The 22,218-nt window shown below is 43.1% G+C and overlaps 2 protein-coding genes and 2 non-coding genes across 5 annotated transcripts; 1 reads left to right on the plus strand and 3 right to left on the minus strand.

The window, feature by feature from the left end:
- Positions 1 to 4,674: 4,674 nt before the first annotated feature.
- LOC110520880 (small ribosomal subunit protein eS27) lies at positions 4,675 to 9,295 on the minus strand. Its single transcript, XM_021598326.3, has 4 exons — positions 9,170 to 9,295; positions 8,454 to 8,562; positions 7,653 to 7,763; positions 4,675 to 4,923 (listed from the first exon to the last, which is right to left on the minus strand). The coding sequence occupies exons 1-4, from the start codon at positions 9,278 to 9,280 to the stop codon at positions 4,895 to 4,897; spliced, it is 360 nt and encodes a 119-aa protein (XP_021454001.1). The 5' UTR covers positions 9,281 to 9,295; the 3' UTR covers positions 4,675 to 4,894.
- Positions 7,444 to 7,580, minus strand: LOC118944171 (small nucleolar RNA SNORA13). Its single transcript, XR_005039483.2, has one exon. It is a non-coding gene; the product is annotated as a small nucleolar RNA SNORA13 (small nucleolar RNA).
- LOC118944170 (small nucleolar RNA SNORA13) lies at positions 7,878 to 8,013 on the minus strand. Its single transcript, XR_005039482.1, has one exon. It is a non-coding gene; the product is annotated as a small nucleolar RNA SNORA13 (small nucleolar RNA).
- A 16-nt stretch (positions 9,296 to 9,311) lies between the features above and the next one.
- LOC110520882 (ras-related protein Rab-13) lies at positions 9,312 to 20,577 on the plus strand. 2 transcript variants are annotated; one of them, XM_036939700.2, is made up of 7 exons: positions 9,312 to 10,380; positions 11,117 to 11,177; positions 15,333 to 15,393; positions 15,685 to 15,762; positions 17,264 to 17,353; positions 17,636 to 17,701; positions 17,934 to 20,577. In XM_036939700.2, the coding sequence occupies exons 1-7, from the start codon at positions 10,257 to 10,259 to the stop codon at positions 18,051 to 18,053; spliced, it is 600 nt and encodes a 199-aa protein (XP_036795595.1). In that variant the 5' UTR covers positions 9,312 to 10,256; the 3' UTR covers positions 18,054 to 20,577. The 2 variants fall into 2 exon arrangements, with proteins under 2 accessions (XP_036795595.1, XP_090072615.1); XM_090216489.1 differs by having other exon boundaries at positions 9,751 to 10,117.
- The last annotated feature ends 1,641 nt before the right edge of the window (positions 20,578 to 22,218 follow it).

Genomic DNA, 22,218 nt, shown 5'->3' on the forward strand with positions numbered 1-22,218 from the left:
ACCACCATTACCTTGTTCATAGGTAACTAACCACACCACCACGTTTATAGGTAACTAACCATACCACCACCACCTTATTCATAGGTAACTAACCACGCCACCACCACCTTATTCATAGGTAACTAACCACACCACCACTACCTTATTCATAGATAACTAACCATACCACCTTGTTCATAGGTAACTAACCATACCACCACCACCTTATTCATAGGTAACTAACCACACCACCACTACCTTGTTCATAGGTAACTAACCACACCACCACGTTTATAGGTAACTAACCACACCACCACCACCTTATTCATAGGTAACTAACCACACCACCACTACCTTATTCATAGGTAACTAACCACACCACCACGTTTATAGGTAACTAACCACACCACCACGTTTATAGGTAACTAACCACACCACCACCACCTTATTCATAGGTAACTAACCATACCACCACTACCTTATTCATAGGTAACTAACCACACCACCACGTTTATAGGTAACTAACCACACCACCACTACCTTGTTCATAGGTAACTAACCACACCACCACTACCTTATTCATAGGTAACTAACCACACCACCACCACCTTATTCATAGGTAACTAACCACATCACCACTACCTTGTTCATAGATAACTAACCACACCACCACCACATTATTCATAGGTAACTAACCACACCACCACCACCTTATTCATAGGTAACTAACCACACCACCACTACCTTATTCATAGGTAACTAACCACACCACCACTACATTGTTCATAGGTAACTAACCACACCACCACTACCTTGTTCATAGGTAACTAACCACACCACCACTACCTTATTCATAGGTAACTAACCACACCACCACTACCTTATTCATAGGTAACTAACCACACCACCACGTTTATAGGTAACTAACCACACCACCACTACCTTATTCATAGGTAACTAACCACACCACCACTACCTTATTCATAGGTAACTAACCACACCACCACGTTTATAGGTAACTAACCACACCACCACTACCTTATTCATAGGTAACTAACCACACCACTACCTTGTTCATAGGTAACTAACCACACCACCACTACATTGTTCATAGGTAACTAACCACACCACCACCACCTTATTCATAGGTAACTAACCACACCACCACGTTTATAGGTAACTAACCACACCACCACCACCTTATTCATAGGTAACTAACCACACCACCACTACCTTGTTCATAGGTAACTAACCACACCACCACTACCTTATTCATAGATAACTAACCACACCATCACTACCTTATTCATAGATAACTAACCACACCACCTTATTCATAGGTAACTAACCACACCACCACTACCTTGTTCATAGGTAACTAACCACACCACCACTACCTTATTCATAGATAACTAACCACACCACCACTACCTTATTCATAGGTAACTAACCACACCACCACGTTTATAGGTAACTAACCATACCACCACTACCTTATTCATAGATAACTAAACACACCACCACTACCTTATTCATAGGTAACTAACCACACCACCACTACCTTATTCATAGATAACTAACCACACCACCACTACCTTATTCATAGATAACTAACCACACCACCACTACCTTATTCATAGGTAACTAACCATACCACCACTACCTTGTTCATAGATAACTAACCACACCACCACGTTTATAGGTAACTAACCACACCACCACTACCTTATTCATAGGTAACTAACCACACCACCACCACCTTATTCATAGATAACTAACCATACCACCACTACATTGTTCATAGGTAACTAACCACACCACCACCACCTTATTCACAGATAACTAACCATACCACCACTACCTTATTCATAGGTAACTAACCACACCACCACCACCTTATTCATAGATAACTAACCATACCACCACTACATTGTTCATAGGTAACTAACCATACCACCACTACCTTATTCATAGGTAACTAACCACACCACCACGTTTATAGGTAACTAACCACACCACCACTACCTTGTTCATAGGTAACTAACCACACCACCACTACCTTATTCATAGGTAACTAACCACACCACCACGTTTATAGGTAACTAACCACACCACCACTACCTTATTCATAGATAACTAACCACACCATCACTACCTTATTCATAGATAACTAACCACACCATCACTACCTTATTCATAGATAACTAACCACACCATCACTACCTTATTCATAGATAACTAACCACACCATCACTACCTTATTCATAGATAACTAACCACACCACCTTATTCATAGATAACTAACCATACCACCACTACCTTATTCATAGGTAACTAACCACACCACCACGTTTATAGGTAACTAACCACACCACCACGTTTATAGGTAACTAACCACACCACCACCACCTTATTCATAGGTAACTAACCACACCACCTTGTTCATAGGTAACTAACCATACCACCACCTTGTTCATAGGTAACTAACCATACCACCACCACCTTATTCATAGGTAACTAACCACACCACCACTACCTTGTTCATAGGTAACTAACCACACCACCACGTTTATAGGTAACTAACCACACCACCACCTTATTCATAGGTAACTAACCACACCACCATTACCTTGTTCATAGGTAACTAACCACACCACCACGTTTATAGGTAACTAACCATACCACCACCACCTTATTCATAGGTAACTAACCACACCACCACCACCTTATTCATAGGTAACTAACCACACCACCACGTTTATAGGTAACTAACCACACCACCACGTTTATAGGTAACTAACCACACCACCACCACCTTATTCATAGGTAACTAACCACACCACCTTGTTCATAGGTAACTAACCATACCACCACCTTGTTCATAGGTAACTAACCATACCACCACCACCTTATTCATAGGTAACTAACCACACCACCACTACCTTGTTCATAGGTAACTAACCACACCACCACGTTTATAGGTAACTAACCACACCACCACCTTATTCATAGGTAACTAACCACACCACCATTACCTTGTTCATAGGTAACTAACCACACCACCACGTTTATAGGTAACTAACCATACCACCACCACCTTATTCATAGGTAACTAACCACACCACCACCACCTTATTCATAGGTAACTAACCACACCACCACTACCTTATTCATAGATAACTAACCATACCACCTTGTTCATAGGTAACTAACCATACCACCACCACCTTATTCATAGGTAACTAACCACACCACCACTACCTTGTTCATAGGTAACTAACCACACCACCACGTTTATAGGTAACTAACCACACCACCACCACCTTATTCATAGGTAACTAACCACACCACCACTACCTTATTCATAGGTAACTAACCACACCACCACGTTTATAGGTAACTAACCACACCACCACGTTTATAGGTAACTAACCACACCACCACCACCTTATTCATAGGTAACTAACCATACCACCACTACCTTATTCATAGGTAACTAACCATACCACCACTACCTTATTCATAGGTAACTAACCACACCACCACGTTTATAGGTAACTAACCACACCACCACGTTTATAGGTAACTAACCACACCACCACCACCTTATTCATAGGTAACTAACCACACCACCTTGTTCATAGGTAACTAACCATACCACCACCTTGTTCATAGGTAACTAACCATACCACCACTACCTTGTTCATAGATAACTAACCACACCACCACTACCTTATTCATAGGTAACTAACCACACCACCACTACCTTATTCATAGGTAACTAACCACACCACCACTACATTGTTCATAGGTAACTAACCATACCACCACTACCTTGTTCATAGGTAACTAACCACACCACCACGTTTATAGGTAACTAACCACACCACCACTACCTTATTCATAGATAACTAACCACACCATCACTACCTTGTTCATAGATAACTAACCTCAGTTGGTGGTGACAGTTCTGTATTTGTCAGTGTATAACTCCTGCATGCAGACGGTTCCTGTCCCGGTGGTCGGCCTGTACCCCAACACACGTCAGTACCAGTTACCTTCTCCTACTATATTGGTGCATCAGGTAGCATAAATTATTTTAAAGCCCTATATCGGAGGTAATTGTTCTCAGGGTTGTGTCTAAGCTGGTGTGTGTTCTCCAGTGGAATGCAGCAGGACGGTGCGTTTCTCTCCCTGGATCAGACCCTCGTCTCCAGACACAGAAAGGATCATTTGCCGACGCAACTGGCTCTGGAGCACACGGTGACACTAACAGCCCTGTGAATGATCCATGTTGAAACCTTCCAACTACACAATTTCCTGACAAACGCTGTCAGTGTGTTGCATTGGTCCATTTTAGGCACAGGTGCCAAACTCATTCTAGAGGGACCAGTGTCTATGGGTTATCTCCCCCTTGTACTTGGTTGAATTAAGGTCACTGATTAGTAAGTTACTGTTCTCACCTGGTTATTTAGGTCTTAATTGAAAGGGAAAAAACAGCAGACCCTAGGTCCTCTATGGAATGAGACACCCCTGATTTAAGAACAGTGGGTCTACTTGAACAGGGTCTCTAGGTAGTTGTTCAGGCATAGATCTAGGACCAACCAGCATACATTCCCCACATGACTCCATGTTTTCTAATAATAGAGTCAAACATATTTGACACATGGATCAAAGACTGACAAGTAAACTGGATTCTTTAAACGAAAAAACGAAACTTTATTAAGAAGCGAGAGACCGGTGGAGTGGTGTTACAGTGATGTCATCATGCCAGGGGACGTTCTCTCTCTACATACACAAAGCAGAGCTCAACACCATCTTTCCTCTTCAGTTTCATCTCTACTTTTCCTCTCGCGTTGTCAATCCCGTCTCTCCTCCCTTGGGTCTCTCGGTCCAACAAGCTCCAATGCTGAGTCTAGTGTTGTTTCCTCCTAAATGAGCATCCTGGATGAAAAATAAAGAGTTAGTTATGGTCCCAGACAGATTTCATTTTTATATGGTAGGGAGAGTGAGGTCAAACTACTGTTTATTGTTAAGGCAAGACTGACAGCCTAGCGGTTATTCAATTATTTCATCTAAACTGCACGCGCATCTGCGTAGCCAGGCGCTAAGATGGTTCTATTTTTGATTCTTGATGCGCTGCAACTCCCGCCTCTCCTGTCTCCCCATTGGTTTATAGGAGCATATACCCACGTTGGTTATTGAAATATGAACTAAAGGTCCACACACCAGTCGGTGGCGGTAATGCACTTTAAAGTTGGTTGCCAACCGACAAAGTCCACAGAAGGAGAGATGACTAGAAACTAACTAGGTTTCCCCTTTTATCTGTGGATTGACAGAGTAGAGAACACACGATTGTGTGCAACTCAAAATTGGTCAGTATTCTACAAAGATCCAGAAAGGACCTTGTGCTTGTCAGGTAAAATAACCTGATGCTTATCTCCCAGGACAAATTAGCTCGCTAAATGTTTTGTTTTGACCTGAACAAAAATATAAAATGCAACTATTTCAAAGATTTTACTGAATTACAGTTCATGAGGAAATCAGTCCATTTAAATAAATTCATTAGGCCCTTAATGGATTTCACATGACTGGGAATACAGATATGCATCTGTTGGTCTAAGATAACTTTAAAAAATGGGTCTCAGGATCTCGTCATGCTATTTCTGTGCATTCGAATTGCCATTGATAAAATGCAATTGCTTTCATAGCTTATTCCTGCCCATACCATAACCCCGGGGCACTCTGTTGACATCAGCAAACTGCTCACCCACACGACGCCATACACGTGGTCTGCTGTTGTGAGGGTGATTGGATGTACTGCCAAATTCTCTTAAAATGTCGTTGGAGGCAGGTTATGGTAGAGAAAAACATTCAATTCTCTCGCAACCGCTCTGATGGATATTCCAGTCAGTATGTCAATTGCACACTCCCTCAATACCAGACATCTGTGGCATTGTGTTGTCTGACAAAACTGCACATTTGAGTGGCCTTTTGTCCCCAGCACAAGGGGAACCTGTGTAATAATCATGCTGTTGAATTAGTTTCTTGATACCACACCTGTCAGGTGGATTATCTTGGCAAAGGAGAAATGCTCACTAACAGGGATATTTTATTTCAGCTCATGAAACATGGGACCAACATTTTGCATTTATATAGCTGGCTCAGAGCTCGTTTTGATATTTCAACCTGCGTGTCTTGGATTGCGTCTGGTGTGGACATACAAAACCAACATGGTCCAGTCAGCATGTTATGATATGGACAGACATTCACTAGAAACTCATTGCATGCCAATATTGTCAATCATTAATACTAGGACAATATTGACCAACTGACTGGTGATCCAGGAAACGGTATATGGCACCGCTGTCACTAAGCAAACAATACAGGGAATAGGTTCCACCTGGCAACATCATATAGTGAGAAATATGTTTAACACCAAATCGCAATACACATTTTTTTCAGCACTTTGAATAAAGATTCACCCATTGTTAATGTTGTGTTTTTGTGCATCTCTGGGTGATGTCCTATCATTCCCCCTGGTCATTTCATGTGTATCTGAGCCATTGCCGTTCAAGCAGCCAGAAATTCAGGCCGGTATGATGTAGCACTGATAGCCTCTCACTACCCTGGAAGTTAATAGGAATATGACTTTTAGATTGCAAAACCGTCTGTCATACATGTCAGATTTGAATACGGGCCGATGTCATAATACGAGAGGTTGTCTTCTCTCCAATGAGCCATTTATCATATTTTTGTGATTTTCTCACAACGAATGTGTCATTTAACAGGGGGTCTAACACATTCCTCCTGTGTCTGCTTCATCAGTCCAGGGTGCTGCGGTGAATGTCAAGACTCCACGATGAGGCACATCGATCTACAGGTTGAAAATGGTGAGATTGTAGACTCTAAATTGATAGTGCAGTTTGTTTAGGTGATCTCACAGCTAACTAGCAACTTCATATGCTGATATTGACTTGTGTTGTGTTTAGGTATGTTTGCGAGCCAGTTACCTTCCTAGCTAGCCTATAGAGCATTGTGGATTAGGAAGTTGACTTGAGCTGCAACAGATTTCCACGTTGCTACCAAACTTATAACAAAATGAAACATTGTCCACAGTGTTATGTAGCACTGTAAATGATAGATGGACATTCCACTCATTCCTAAGTATTGATATAATATTGAGGTCCCTGGCGATTTCTAGCCCTACAAACACTGCCAAACTGAGCTGTGGTGAACACAAACCAAGCCAGCTGAGCAGGTAAAGGGTCACACTTCAATTGGGGCTATTGAAAAGCAATACATGAAATTATTTGGGTCATGGTCAGTAAAGTATGAAAAAACGAAATTTTCAACTGAAAAACAAAAATGAGTTTAATTTGACATCTCATGGCACGATCCTAAAGAGTGGCAGGTCAGACTTACAACTAGAAACAGAACAGACAGTATTATTTCTGTACACTAGTGTGTTCTTGCAGTTACTTATTGAAAGGAATCAGTGGAGACTCCTTCCAAACAAAAGACAACCAACAAGGTTACTGTATGCCTTGGTTGACACCTCATTCACTCTGGAGACAATGAATGGGCAACACATAAAGGCATCAATTATGTCCAACAGTATTTTTCCATCCTGGACACTGTGTGGAAGGCTGGGGGTGTGTGTAATATAGTACCTTCTGTGAGGCGTGCTTTACCCCCTGTAGGTTGACACAGGACTGTGGAGCATCCGACACACAGGACGACCGTCTGGGCATGACTGAACACTGTCGTGATCTTATAGCATCCTGTAGAGAGAACAGTTCAGACACAAATTAACATTCACCTCAATGTCCTGAACGAGACCTACTCGTGTTTTCAGTCCCAACAAATCACACACACAATTTATGTTATAATTACTGTTGTGTTCTTGCAGTTGTGGTTATTGAAAGGAATCAGTGGAGACTCCTTTCCAAAAAACGACAACCACAAGGTTACTGTATGCCTTGGTTGACACCTCATTCACTCTGGAGACAATGAATGGGCAACACAAAGGCAAGTCGCTACACATCCCTCTAGAAACAAGTCAGTCTCAGTAATAAATGACCACCAGACTGGATTTACATTTAAGTCATTTAGCTGACAACTTACAGAAGAGCACGTACTGTTCCCCTGTGGGAATCAAACCCACAACCCTGGCGTTGAAAGCACCATGCTCTACCAACCGAGCCACACAGGATCACATCGAGTTTCCATTGGCCATGCAAACTCTCCCTTTGGTGGACTGACCAGTTTTACTGAAGACAGGCAAACCAATGACCTGACGTGTCAGTTGAATATGGTCCCACAGCCCTAGATACTAAACCATTGTCAGTTTAGTTAGTCATTTTTTAAATAAAGTAAAGTCAGTTAAGAACACATTCTTATTTACAATGACTGCGCTTGGTGTGAGCTGAGCCGTGGAGTCACTTCTAGCTAAGCTACAGGGACACACTAACCTGGACATTTGACGTCCATAAAATACGAGTTAGGGCTCTGTACAAGACGCTTCTTCTTGTGACTCCTCTTCTCCTCCTCTGAGGTTGGGTGTAACAGGTCCTTTGCGAGCTGAAAGAGAAACCAGAGGGTGGCCATCTTAGAAAATGCAGATGGGAAAGTCAATTTGATAATCTAGCTAGCTAACAAGTTAAAACAATGTCCATACAACTAACAAGTTAAAACAATGTCCATACGGGAGACGTGTATATAAGTTAGTATAATCAAAAACATTTGACAAATGTTCGTTGGGTAAACGCCTGGCTAGTAACTTCAGTACTGGCTAGCCTACGCTTTTTAACGTTATCTTGTTTAGTTAAAGCCTGCGTACGTCCACTATCAAACATAGGTCAAGGAATGAGCATATCTAGTCAAACTGCATCGTGTACAAGCGCTGTCAAATGCTTAGAAACAATAAAACTAGTTAGCTAGCTAGTTACAGGTCAGTCCATGCTTTCTATTGCATGTACGCCGCCATATTGCGTCAATTCAGCAGACCATAGCACGCGCTTGGCACGCAGTTTAAGATTGTACGAGCTAACCATTGGTTGAATAATCCCGAATATAAATAAATCGGAATATTTGCAAAGTTCTAATACATCGATGGATGTGGTCATGTCCCGCTCAAACAAAATTCCCAAACTGAAGCAAGGGTTATATTGCCTGTGTGCGCACTTACTGGCATGTTGGCGAGTTTGTAGCCGTTGCCGAAAAGAAGGATCAACCGGAAGTTGATAGTTAATAAATGAACGGGGCCGAGGAGCAGGGGCCGGAAATGTTTTGTCGCCATTACGTGTCAAGGAGGCGAGGCAAAGGAGGCCATGTTTGTGAGGTCAACTCTTTCTTCCAAATCACACAGGTCTACCCACAGAGGTTTTGTTCAGCGCCATCTATAACTAGCCTTAGTGGCACATTTGATTTTGTTAGATTTCTCTCGCAGTGTGAGGGAGAGACCACTTAATTTTTAATAGAGACGTTCAATTTTATATTTCTCATCCACCTCATCTTTTCATTTAATTGTCAGTCAAATCCTGTTTGTTACTAGTTGTTGTATCGACGAAAAGAAATATGGTACTAAGGATACACGTATACAGAGATATTGTGACTTATTTCAGTACATGGGTCTCTTTCACACAGCTAAAATACTTTATTCATATGGTCGAGCGCCCTCTGCTGTCTATAAGCAGTATTGGCCATTCCTGCTGTCCCATTTCAGTCTGTTCCCTCCACTGTAATAACTGAACCCCTCCCTCTCTACGTAATCCTACGTGAACTTCGGCAGGAGAAAGTTTTTGGGCGAAAACGTAGCCCTGTCTGTGTGGAGTGGATGTATGGTAATCGGCCTTTGGAAGAAAATAACTTGACATTTTGGCTTGATAAATGGATTTTAACAAAGCTTTGTGGCGCTGTAGAATTGTATAGCCCATTGAAGTGCAGAAGCGTTTGTTCCAACTTTCGTTTTTAACTTGTGGCGTTTTGTTTTATTTTTCTCCGACCAAAAGAGACATTGGGGGAGAACCGTATTTACCGGTGACAGTTTTCAAGGGAAAGGGAAAACAAGCGGATTTTATGCTGAAGAAAAGCAGAAACTCCCCAGGAGAAATGAGAGTGTAATTTTGACCTTCGTGTATGTTGAGCAATACTTTTTAAGGCATTTCTTAACCTCTTAAACGTTACAAATAAGTGTAAGAAGAACATTGGAAAGTGTACTGGTTTTGTAAAAGGTCGTAGTTTCTGATAATTCACCCAAAACTTTGAAAGACATTATGGCGAAGAAGTACGACTTCCTTTTCAAATTATTACTCATCGGAGATAGTGGAGTGGGGAAAACATGTCTGATTATTCGATTTGCTGAGGACAACTTCAACTCAACCTACATATCAACTATCGGTATGTAGCCTAGCTCTACGAAATCTCAGTTAATCTTAATCGGTTATAGCCTAATCGGCCCCAAAATATTCAGCAACCCTTTACAGTTGTCATTGCTGATATAGGCACCATTATGTCAGCAACATATATGCCACGTTCTTATCACTTTCACCACGCAGTTATCTCACGTTTCCAGTTCTGCTGTGTTCATGTCTCTACACGTCTCTATCGCTGTCTTCCTATATCTCAATCTGATATCCCTATTGTAGTTCACCTATATTGTTGCTGTGCTGCTGTTTCTATATCTTCTCCATATCCCCCTATCCCCTCCCTCACTTTACCCAGAGGGTCCACCCACCCCCATTCCTCCTATCTCTTTTCAGTCTCTCATTAGCAGAAAAATGGTTGTCCTCCCTTGGAATTCACAGTTTAAGACGCCCATCTTCTCTGTCCTCTCTCTCCGTCCCTGTCCTGCAGGAAACCCAGACAATAACAAACCCAGAGACTGTGTGTGTGTGTAAAATGTATATATGGTACAACATGGTAGAATGGGGCAGAGCTAGACAGACTTTACTATCCCAGTGAAAGTTTGATGAATTGAGAATGCCTGTCTCACCCTCCATGCATGTCAAAATGGTTTAATTGGCATGACCTATATTTGCTGCAATGTGTGTGGGAATTTAAGTAATTGTCTTCCCTCCCTTCCTGTCGACCTCCTCCCTCCCCTCTCTCTGTCATCCTCCCATCCTTTCTTCAGGCATCGACTTTAAAGTAAAGACGATAGACGTGGAGGGAAAGAAAGTCAAACTGCAAGTCTGGTAAGAGAAGAGGATCCAGACAAAGACAGAATGAAAGGTCCATTTAGGACTACTGTTTCCCATTTAGGACTACTGTTTCCCATTTAGGACTACTGTTTCCATTTAGGACTACTGTTTCCATTTAGGACTACTGTTTCCATTTAGGACCACTGTTTCCATTTAGGACTACTGTTTCCATTTAGGACCACTGTTTCCATTTAGGACCACTGTTTCCATTTAGGAGCACTGTTTCCATTTAGGACTACTGTTTCCATTTAGGACTACTGTTTCCATTTAGGACTACTGTTTCCATTTAGGACCACTGTTTCCATTTAGGACTACTGTTTCCATTTAGGACCACTGTTTCCATTTAGGACTACTGTTTCCATTTAGGACTACTGTTTCCATTTAGGACTACTGTTTGCTGCTCTCTAAGAGTGATGACAGTTATGGGATCGACACACAGATTTGATTCAACTCCTCGTGTGTTATGGACGTGTGTCTACTTCTCTTTCTCAGAGGAAAGAGGAACCTCCCTTTTTACCAAAACAACCAACTGTTTATGACAGGGTTTTCTGTCCAAATGTCACTCAAAGGGTCACCACTCACTGATTGTAGTACAAGACCTTAAGAATGTAAGATTGTGATTGTATTTGTCGTGTCAGACTAAAGGCATGCAACCCAGTATGCAATAGCTGCAATATACACTACAAATCAAATTGTATTTTTGTCACATGTGCCAAATACAACAGGTTCCCTTACCGTGAAAGGCTTACTGACAAGCCCTTAACCAACAATGGAGTTCAAGAAATGTAGGGGGACAATGTAAATAGTCCTGGTGGCCATTTGAATTGTTCAGCAGTCTTATGGCTTGGGGGTAGAAGCTGTTAAGGAGCCTTTTGGTCATAGACTTGGCGCTCCGGTACCGCTTGCCTTGCGGTAGCAGAGAGAACAGTCTATGACTGGGGTGACTGGAGTTGTTGACAATATTTTGGGCCTTCGTCTGACAGCGCCTAGTATAGAGGTCCTGGATGTCAGGAAGCTTGGCCCCAGTGATGTACTGGGCTGTACACACTACCCTCTGTATTGCCTTACGGTCAGATGCCGAGCAGTTGCCATACCATACAACTGGTCAGGATGCTCTTGATTTTTTTTTATTTTACCTTTATTTAACTAGGCAAGTCAGTTAAGAACAAATTCTTATTTTCAAAGACGGCCTAGGAACAGTGGGTTAACTGCCTTGTTCAGGGGCAGAATGACAGATTTTTACCTTGTCACCTCGGGATTTGATCGTGCAACCTTTCAGTTACAAGTCCAACGCTCTAACTACTATGCTACCCTGCCGCCCGATGGTGCAGCTATAGAACTTATTGAGGATCTGGGGACCCATGCCGAAAAGGTGTTGTTGTGCCCTCTTCACAACAGTCTTGGTATGTTTGGACCATGATAGTTTGTTGGTTATGTGGACACCAGGATCCAGTTGTAGATGGAGGTGTTTATTCCCAGGGTCCTTAGCTAGTGATTAGCTTTTTTGGGCACTGGTGTTGAACGCTGAGCTGTAGTCAATGAACAGCATTCTCACATATGTGTTCCATTTGTCCAGGTGGGAAAGGGCAGTGTGGAGTGCAATAGAAATTGCATCATCTGTGGATCTGTTGGGGTGGTATGCAAATTGGAGTGGGTCTAAGGTTTCTGGCATGATGGTGTTGATGTGAGCCATGACCAGCCTTTCAAAGCACTTCATGGCTACCGAAGTGAGTGCTACGGGGCGGTAATCATGTAGGCAGGTTACCTTCGCTTTCTTGGTCGCAGGGACTATGGTGACTATGGTGGTCTGTTTTGAAACGTGTAAGTATTACAGACTCGGCCAGGGAGAGGTTGAAAATGTCAGTGAAGACACTTGCCATCTGGTAATGCTTTGAGTACACGTCCTGGTAATCCATCTGTCCCTGCGGCCTTGTGAATGTTGACCTGTTTAAAGGTCACATCGGCTACAGAAAGCGTGATCATACAGTCATCCGGAACAGCTGGTGCTCTCATGCATGCTTCAGTGTTGCTTGCCTCGAAGCGAGCATAAAAGGTATTTAGCTCGTCTGGTTGGCTTGCGTTGACCAAAAGCATGTGGGCGGGCACCTGTTTGTTGAACATATCATTCCAGATTCATGGGCATTAATATGGGGTTGATGTCAGGGCTCTGTGCAGGCCAGTCAAGTGCGAACACACCAATCTCGACAAACCATTTTTGTATGGACCTGGATTTGTGTCATGCTGAAACAGGAAAGGGCCTTCCCCCAAACTGTTGCCACAAAGTTGGAAGCACAGACTCGTCCAAAATGTCATTGTATGCTGTAGTGTTAAGATTTCCCTTCACTAGAACTAAGGGGCCTAACCCGAACCACGAAAAACAGCCCCAGATCATTATTCCTCCTCCACCAAACTGTACAGTTGGCACTATGCATTGGGGCAGGTAGCTTTGTTGTGGCATCAGCCAAACCCAGATTCGTCCGTTGGACTGCCAGATGGTAAAGCGTGATTCACCGTTCCAGAGAACATGTTTCCACTGCTCCAGAGTCCAATGGCAGCGAGCTTTACACCACTCTAGGCGAAGCTTGGTATTATGCATGGAGATCTTAGGCTTGTGTGAGTCTGTTCGGCCATGGAAACCCATTTCATCAAGCTCCCGATGAACAGTTCTTATGCAGAGGCAGTTTGGAACTTGGTAGTGAGTGTTACAACAGACAATTTTTACACGCTACGTGCTTCAGCACTCAGCAGTCCCGTTCTGTGAGCTTTTGTGGCCTACCACTTCATGGCTGAGCCGTTGTTGCTCCTAGACGTTTCCACTTCACAATAACAGCACTTACAGTTGACTTGGGCAGCTCTAGCACGAACTGACTTGTAGGAAAGGTTGCATCCTATGACGGTGCCACATTCAAAGTCACTGAGCTCTTCAGTAAGGCCATTCTGCTGCCAATGTTTGTCGATGGAGATTGCATGGCGGTGTGCTCGATTTTTATACACCTGTCAGCAATGGGTGTGGCTGAAATAGCCGAACCCACTAATTTTAGAAGAGGTGTCCACATACTTTTTTATATATAGTGTATATCTGGCATATGTCACTGAGTACACTGAGACATTGACTGGCAAGGCCTTTGGTGTAGGCTATGACTTTACCTATGTTTTATCTGTCAGTGAATGCCAGTGAGTTATCATAAAGTCAGACATGAAGTCTGAAGCAGCCATGAAGAGTTTATTGAATTGGCATGAAACATACGCATGTCTCATCTCTGTGGATTCCACACCCCTGGTAGAAGTTGTCCATTGATACAGGATCAGGTTAACCTCCCCAAATCCTGACTTGAGCCGTTAGGGGGGGATATGCCATACTGACCATCACAGGAGGCTGCTGAGGGGAGAATGGCATGAACGGAGCAAATGGAATGGCACCAAACACCTGGAAACCATGGAAACCATGTGTTTGATGTATTTGTTACCGTTTCACTTATTCCGCTCCAGTCATTAGAGCGAGCCTGTCCTCCCCAATTTAAGGTGCCACCAACCTCCTTTGCTGACCATAGCTCAGTGTGTAGGTGGGGAACTTCTACGTTCTGTGCTGTGAGAACATTAGTGTGACCATAGCGTAATGTATTTGCAGAAGCGTGGATAAATGATGTGCTGGACACGCGTGTGTAAAGGCTGTATGGCTCTGGATATGTATGTGTAAACAGTGTACTCTTTCAATTGGGTGCTGCATTAGAAAAACAGGAAATGTGTAGAGAAAGAACAGCCACCAACTGCCAACACAGATGCATCTGCAGTAGTTTCAGTGCTTACTACAGATGTAGGATCTTAATTTGATCATGCTTTTGTTGCTGAGAATCTTCCTGAAAAGAATGAAATGCAAACTTGTAGTGCATTTGATTTTTAAAAAGGCTTCTAAAATGTGTAATTTCCACTTTCAGACTTGAATTACCCTTATGGAAAATGTATCAACCCCTACAAAAATGTCCATTAGTTATAATCCACATAATAATTCACATTTCCTTTTGCTGCAGGATTATTTTCCTGTTGTAGCAAACTGGCTCAAATTAAGATCCTACATCTGTACTCCAGGGTGTTCAAAGAGCTACTTTTTGAAGAAGGTGAAACATTTTCCCTAATGTATTCTGTTTTCAGGGACACAGCAGGGCAGGAGAGGTTTAAGACCATCACTACAGCCTACTACAGAGGAGCTATGGTGAGTCTCTCAACTCTCTCTCCATCAGATCACAAGTGATGTAATCATCTACACCTGTCTAAAACTGTGAGCACAATCAGAATGTGGACAAGATCAGGACAAAAGGGACATCTTAGCACCAGGCATAAACGGGCCTTCTCTCTCTCTTCACCTTTGTAGATATGAGAGAACGTTGTGGGTGTAAGGTTATGACTGGAACTATTAGTATCACATTTCTTACATCCATCAGGTTGATTTTGAATTGCACAATGTTTTATTTTTGTCTGACTCATGTCTACCGTGATCTCTCAGGGCATCATCCTGGTGTATGACATCACAGACGAGAAGTCCTACGAGAACATTCAGAACTGGATGAAGAGCATCAAGGAGGTGACAGGGAAACACAGACTGACTGTTGACAGGGAAGCAGACTGACTGTTGACAGGGAAGCAGACTGACTGTTGACAGGGAAGCAGACTGACTGTTGACAGGGACACGCAGACTGACTGTTGACAGGGAAACACAGACTGACTGTTGACAGGGAAACACAGACTGACTGTTGACAGGGAAACACAGACTGACTGTTGACAGGGAAACACAGACTGACTGTTGACAGGGAAACACAGACTGACTGTTGACAGGGAAACACAGACTGACTGTTGACAGGGAAACAGACTGACTGTTGACAGGGAAACACAGACTGACTGTTGACAGGGAAACACAGGCTGACTGTTGACAGGGAAACACAGGCTGACTGTTGACAGGAAAACACAGGCTGACTGTTGACAGGGAAACACAGGCTGACTGTTGACAGGGAAACACAGGCTGACTGTTGACAGGGAAACACAGGCTGACTGTTGACAGGGAAACACAGGCTGACTGTTGACAGGGGAACACAGGCTGACTGTTGACAGGGGAACACAGGCTGACTGTTGACAGGGGAACACAGGCTGACTGTTGACAGGGAAACACAGGCTGACTGTTGACAGGGAAACACAGGCTGACTGTTGACAGGGAAACACAGGCTGACTGTTGACAGGGAAACACAGGCTGACTGTTGACAGGGAAACACAGGCTGACTGTTGACAGGGAAACACAGGCTGACTGTTGACAGGGAAACACAGGCTGACTGTTGACAGGGAAACACAGGCTGACTGTTGACAGGAAACACAGACTGACTGTTGACAGTTGACAGGGTAACACAAACTTATGGAATGACTGCACAGGACATTAAACAACCCCTAGACAGACAGTCTTATGGAATGACTGTACAGGACATTAAACAACCCCTAGACAGACAGTCTTATGGAATGACTGCACAGGACATTAAACAACCCCTAGACAGACAGTCTTATGGAATGACTGCACAGGACATTAAACAACCCCTAGACAGACAGTCTTATGGAATGACTGCACAGGACATTAAACAACCCCTAGACAGACAGTCTTATGGAATGACTGCACAGGACATTAAACAACCCCTAGACAGACAGTCTTATGGAATGACTGCACAGGACATTATTCTGATTGACCGGACTTCTTATTGCCATCTATAAACCACAGTAACAAGAGTTACATTGAGACTAGATGTTAGTCTGTTTTCTAGGGGGGTTCCTTTAGTGAATAACGGGGCATACAACTGCACTCCCAGAAACATGTTTACATTTGTTTAATTTTGTTTGCATAGTTAACAAAGATAAGTTCAAAGTGAACATATTCAAATGAGTTCATGATTTCCCATCTGAACCAAGAGTTAGACATGGCTCCAAATTAGAGCTGAATTAAAGCCTCCCCTAGAGGGTGCTTGGGGAGGCAGAACTAAGGGCAGAGGATGAGGGATACATCATTGAAATATAAAATGATTGCAAACTCCCTATCTTTTATCCCCCAGAATGCATCAGCGGGGGTCAGCCGGATGTTGCTAGCTAACAAGTGTGACATTGAGGCCAAGAGGAAGGTATCCAAGGAAACGGGGGAAAAGGTGAGCCTCTACCATTTTCATGATCATTGTTTTGATTATGAAGTGTTTTCTTTCAATGATATTGACACTGATGTGCAGATGTTAGTGATGGATGAATGGATGTGTGGATCATTGAGGGAGAAGAGCTCCGACTTTTCAACCTGAAGATCACTGACGTCATGATTTGACCTCGTATTTTTCGGAGTTCCCAGTTGTTTTGAACGTGGCATAAACTCTGCTGATTAGGAGAGGGAAGTGACATCATATCCTGCTGTAATCACACTTGTGTTCTGTTGTTGACAGCTGGCAAAGGATCATGGGATCAGATTCTTTGAGACCAGTGCAAAGGCCAGCATTAATGTTGATGAGGTGAGATAAATATGTTATTTTAGATATTATATTTATGTTCTTTATCCAATCACAGAGTCTGTCTTCATCTGGTCCTTTATTATTCATTTCACATGGGGAATATGGGTGATATGTTGTCCTTTTCATACAGGTTACATGTGCCACATAGCCTAATAATCCCCATACCCCCTCTCACCTACTGTTACCCTTTCTCTGCCCCTCTCTCCCTCCACCTCTTCCTGCCTCTCTGTAGTCTTTTATGGCTTTGGCTCGAGATATTCTACTGAAGTCCAGCAAGAAGCCGGGCCCCACAGGTCGCGAGGTCAAAATCACCAACGCTGAGAAGAAATCCTCCAAATGTCTCCTACTGTAGAGGCAGAGCTGGCCTGTCCTGCCTGACTCTTCGTTGCCTGAGGGAACTATCACATATAGGAACAATATTATTGCAAAGGAAATGGTTTCAAAGGCGCAATCCACAAGTTCTCTGTCCCCTGTGGCAACAAAATCCATTTCAAACACTATTGACTTGAAAAAAATATTTATGTTTTCATTTACTTCCCCCTCCCCTTTAAAAAGTGCTAACTACACTTTTTTTGACCAGAAAGCGAACTTCTGGATTGCACTTTTAATGACCATGAAACTATGTTGAGGTGGTCCAAGGGCATTTTACAGAGGAATATCCAGTGGTTTGTTTAAACAATAGGATGAACACCACCTTGATTTCAACCAAAACATGTTTTCTATCAACTGTCTTCAATCTCCTGCAATGGCTTTGTTGTCTTGGTGACTGACTGATTGACATGGTATGTTTACACTCCACCAGAGCCATACAGAGTTAAGGAAAATATCTTCCATGTTGGCTCCACATGTTCCATGAGGCAACATTCCAAAATGAATTCCTTCTACAATGATCTGTTGAACTAGATTTTTTTGGAACCAACATGGTGGTCGATCAAATTCTAAATCCCAAACTGAGTTTGCTGAACTCTGTAAACCCATGGCTCTGGACTTCACACTGTAGAGTAGTGGTACACAGCTCCTTAATGGAACAAGAGTCTGCTGTGTTTCATTCTATCTCTCTATGTCAATTATTTTTCCTTGATTAACCAGGAACATTAACAAGTGACCTTTCAGTCAAACTGCCAATCACATTCTTGCTTTTTGATTGAACAGTTGATGTAACAGTAGATTGTCTCGAGAGTGTAATCACTGGGCTCCTCGGATCGAAATGAGTTCCTGATGGAGAGACAAGGTCAAAAAGCAGCAGGTATTACTGTAACATTAAAGGTAACTACTACCATAATGAGGACCCTAGAGGACCTGAGTTGTGCACCGCTGCCATAGAATCACTTTTCAGCGTCATAGCCAAAGAATTTAAATTAGGACAGCACACAGACATTCCTTTCCATTTGTTTTATTTCTATGTTCATAGCAGCTCATAGCTGTTTAGGAGGAGCATTCTAGAGAGTGACGGGAGTTTAGATCTATATGTTCTAACTATGGTGATGGTATATTATGCTCTTAAAGGGATAGTTCACCCTGAATTGTAATTTTGGCTGTGTTTTCCACACTACGTAAAGATGAGTGATCTGGGTTGTGCCTGTTGTAAACTATTCTTCTACTACATAAAGTGTGGTACATGGTTGGACTGAGGATGTGGAAGAGGGAGACAGGGAAGTGCAAGAGGAGAGGAGTGATGAGAGAATGAGATGGATAGATGAAGCAAGGGAACAAAAACACGAGTAAAGCAAGTGTCATAGAGACAGGGATGGAATGATGCTGATGAGAGTTGGACATAGAGGGATGAGATGTTCTCTTTTTTGCTGATAGACATACTGACCATTTCTGATCTGATAGACAAACGGACCTTTTCTGATCTGATAGACACACTGACCCTTTCTGATCTGATAGACATACTGACCCTTTCTGATCTGATAGACATACTGACCCTTTCTGATCTGATAGACATACTGACCCTTTCTGATCTGATAGACATACTGACCCTTTCTGATCTGATAGACATACTGACCCTTTCTGATCTGATAGACATACTGACCCTTTCTGATCTGATAGACATACTGACCCTTTCTGATCTGATAGACATACTGACCCTTTCTGATCTGATAGACATACTGACCCTTTCTGATCTGATAGACATACTGACCCTTTCTGATCTGATAGACATACTGACCCTTTCTGATCTGATAGACAAACGGACCCTTTCTGATCTGATAGACATACTGACCCTTTCTGATCTGATAGACATACTGACCCTTTCTGATCTGATAGACAAACTGACCCTTTCTGATCTGATAGACAAACTGACCCTTTCTGATCTGATAGACAAACTGCACCTGTTCAACAGCTTTGGAAAAAAAGAAACACCCTTCCTTCCTCTTTCAGACAGACCAGGGCCCTGGTCCAATGCACCCCTGGAGGTAATCGCTGATGTACTACTGGATAGATTTGCAAATATATCTCTCCATATATAATTTACTGTACTGTGATTGGACAAGACTTCCACCTCGATACTTTCACCAATCCAAACGTGTCAGATCAGTGATAACTCTGAAGGAAGGAATGATGTCTCTTCCCATGCCAGACACTACATAATCATTACTGTGCCAGCAAGCTTCTCTGTCTATGGGTTCATTTCAATACTCTAAAGTGGCTTCTGGGAAGAAGTCGAGGGGAAGAAGCTACTCCAGACTATTGAGATGATGCACCCTGTGTGTTTTTACTCTGATATCTCACTGTCCCCTCCCTCACCTTTCCTCTTTTCCTTCACACACATGTTCATCCTATCCACTATTCCTTGTCTGATCAATTATCTTATGACCAATGTATACTATTCTACATAGGCGCTGCTTAGCCTATTCAATAAAAGACTGTCAAAATGAACCCTTCTGTTTTGTAGGCTTATACTTTCATTTTCTCAGAGAGAATTGCATTTTGGTGCATCACTCTTGTCTGTCCCACTAAAATAGTGTATCTCAGCTTACAGGAATCAGTGCATTGTCTCCCACTCTCCAAACCTTCATAGTTTCATGAATAAATCTAACAGCCCCCCCCCCCCCCCCCCCCCCAAAGAGCTTTGCTGCATTTTTACACTATGACAATACCAGCTAGGCAAAATGTGTCCTTTAATGGCTTACATAAATGTTCTTGTTGAGCCCCTCTCTCCCCCTGGTATGTATAGGCCTATATAAGAGATGAGGATGGAACCAAAGTGAAACATAATGTAACATGCCGACAGTCCTGTAGTGTGAGACGTGTATAATAGTGAACTACAACTGCCTATAGTCCTGGGACTACAAAATTTTCTGGAGGCCTCACAGTGCAGTGAAATCCTATCTGATTGGCTGGCTGCAGTAAACCTTGAAGGTGGATGCCCCTCCCTCGCAGCATCAGCACCAGGACACGCAGGCTTTGCCGCATCCTCCACGCGCGTCTGGCGTGCCTTTTCGTCACATGACGACGTGTCGGTTTACAAACACTAGGCATTCCTTTCTTTTGCCTCTATGGTGAAGGAGAGAGAATGGAGGGTTGGGGTGATGGTGAACGGGAAAGAGAAGAATGATCATCAGCAAGGCTCTTTGACTTGGGAAACGGATGTGTGTGAAACTGGAACCGATCGCTTGAGGCGTGTATGTGTGACGTATAATTCGGTGCAGTGAGGTAGATGTCCGGGATATACACGAGCAGAACGGGAGGCCCGCGTGACTGCTGCAGGGAAGAGAGAAGAGGACAGAGAGGGTGAGTTTGTGTGGTCCACCGCAAAACTCCCACGGAGTCAAAAGATGGAAAGAGGAGGAATAGCAAATGAAAACAGCACAAACGTGCGGACGGCTCAAGGAGGATGGACTGTCTATAATATATTTACGTTTACTTTCGACGGATTTAATTAATTTCTTAACCTGAACGGTTTGCCGACAGGACCGATTAAGATCTGATCAAGAGCTATCTCTCTCATCCTTCGGATAGGTCCGGTAGTCGGACCTTCGTGAGGACAGGACAACTCGGGCCTTGTTTCGATGCTTGTTCCTCGTCACCTTGACAAGATCCAGACCCACTCACTGCCCTACGCAATACACGTGGTTTCTCATTACCGTAGAAACAACGGGATATCTGGTGCTTAATAACGGGTGCTGCTACAGGACTGCGGCCTCGGGGCTCCGCCCACCGCAATGCTATGGGCCTTGGGAGGTAGAGATATTGAGAGAAAAGAACAGAGGAACGGAGCTGTGTGTCGTAAATGCATTCAGGTTCTCAAGGATTAGCCCTAGGTATTTTTTCTTATTTTTCTCCTCACGTGAACATGTTGAAGTTTGTCTGGGGTGCAGATGTAATAGGACATATACACTCTGCTAAGCAGCTATTGCTGTTTTCATATGCTAAATAGCCCAGTCTTCTGAGTTGAGAGTTTTTGGAAACTGCACTGTGGCGTGTCAGGATCGAACCTTGGGGATTGCACAACGGGCTTTGTCATCTGCCAATTGACAACGCAGGGCCAAAGTGAAAAGGGGGTGATTTTTTAC

This window comes from Oncorhynchus mykiss, chromosome 2, assembly GCF_057628025.1.
Source record: "Oncorhynchus mykiss isolate SJ-2025 chromosome 2, ASM5762802v1, whole genome shotgun sequence".
In the NCBI taxonomy this organism is placed as follows: Eukaryota; Metazoa; Chordata; class Actinopteri; order Salmoniformes; family Salmonidae; genus Oncorhynchus; species Oncorhynchus mykiss.

What these genes read in the sequence shown, in the direction of transcription:
- LOC110520880 (XM_021598326.3), bottom strand. Translation starts at nt 9,280, where the DNA reads ATGGCGACAAAACATTTCCGGCCCCTGCTCCTCGGCCCCGTTCATTTA. An exon ending in ACAAACTCGCCAACATGCCA is followed by an intron (nt 8,563 to 9,169) that starts GTAAGTGCGCAC and finishes TTTCTCTTTCAG; the next exon opens with CTCGCAAAGGACCTGTTACA. An exon ending in TAAAGCACGCCTCACAGAAG is followed by an intron (nt 4,924 to 7,652) that starts GTACTATATTAC and finishes TTTTTCATCCAG; the next exon opens with GATGCTCATTTAGGAGGAAA.
- LOC110520882 (XM_036939700.2), top strand. Translation starts at nt 10,257, where the DNA reads ATGGCGAAGAAGTACGACTTCCTTTTCAAATTATTACTCATCGGAGAT. An exon ending in GGATGAAGAGCATCAAGGAG is followed by an intron (nt 15,763 to 17,263) that starts GTGACAGGGAAA and finishes TTTATCCCCCAG; the next exon opens with AATGCATCAGCGGGGGTCAG. An exon ending in CCAAGGAAACGGGGGAAAAG is followed by an intron (nt 17,354 to 17,635) that starts GTGAGCCTCTAC and finishes TGTTGTTGACAG; the next exon opens with CTGGCAAAGGATCATGGGAT.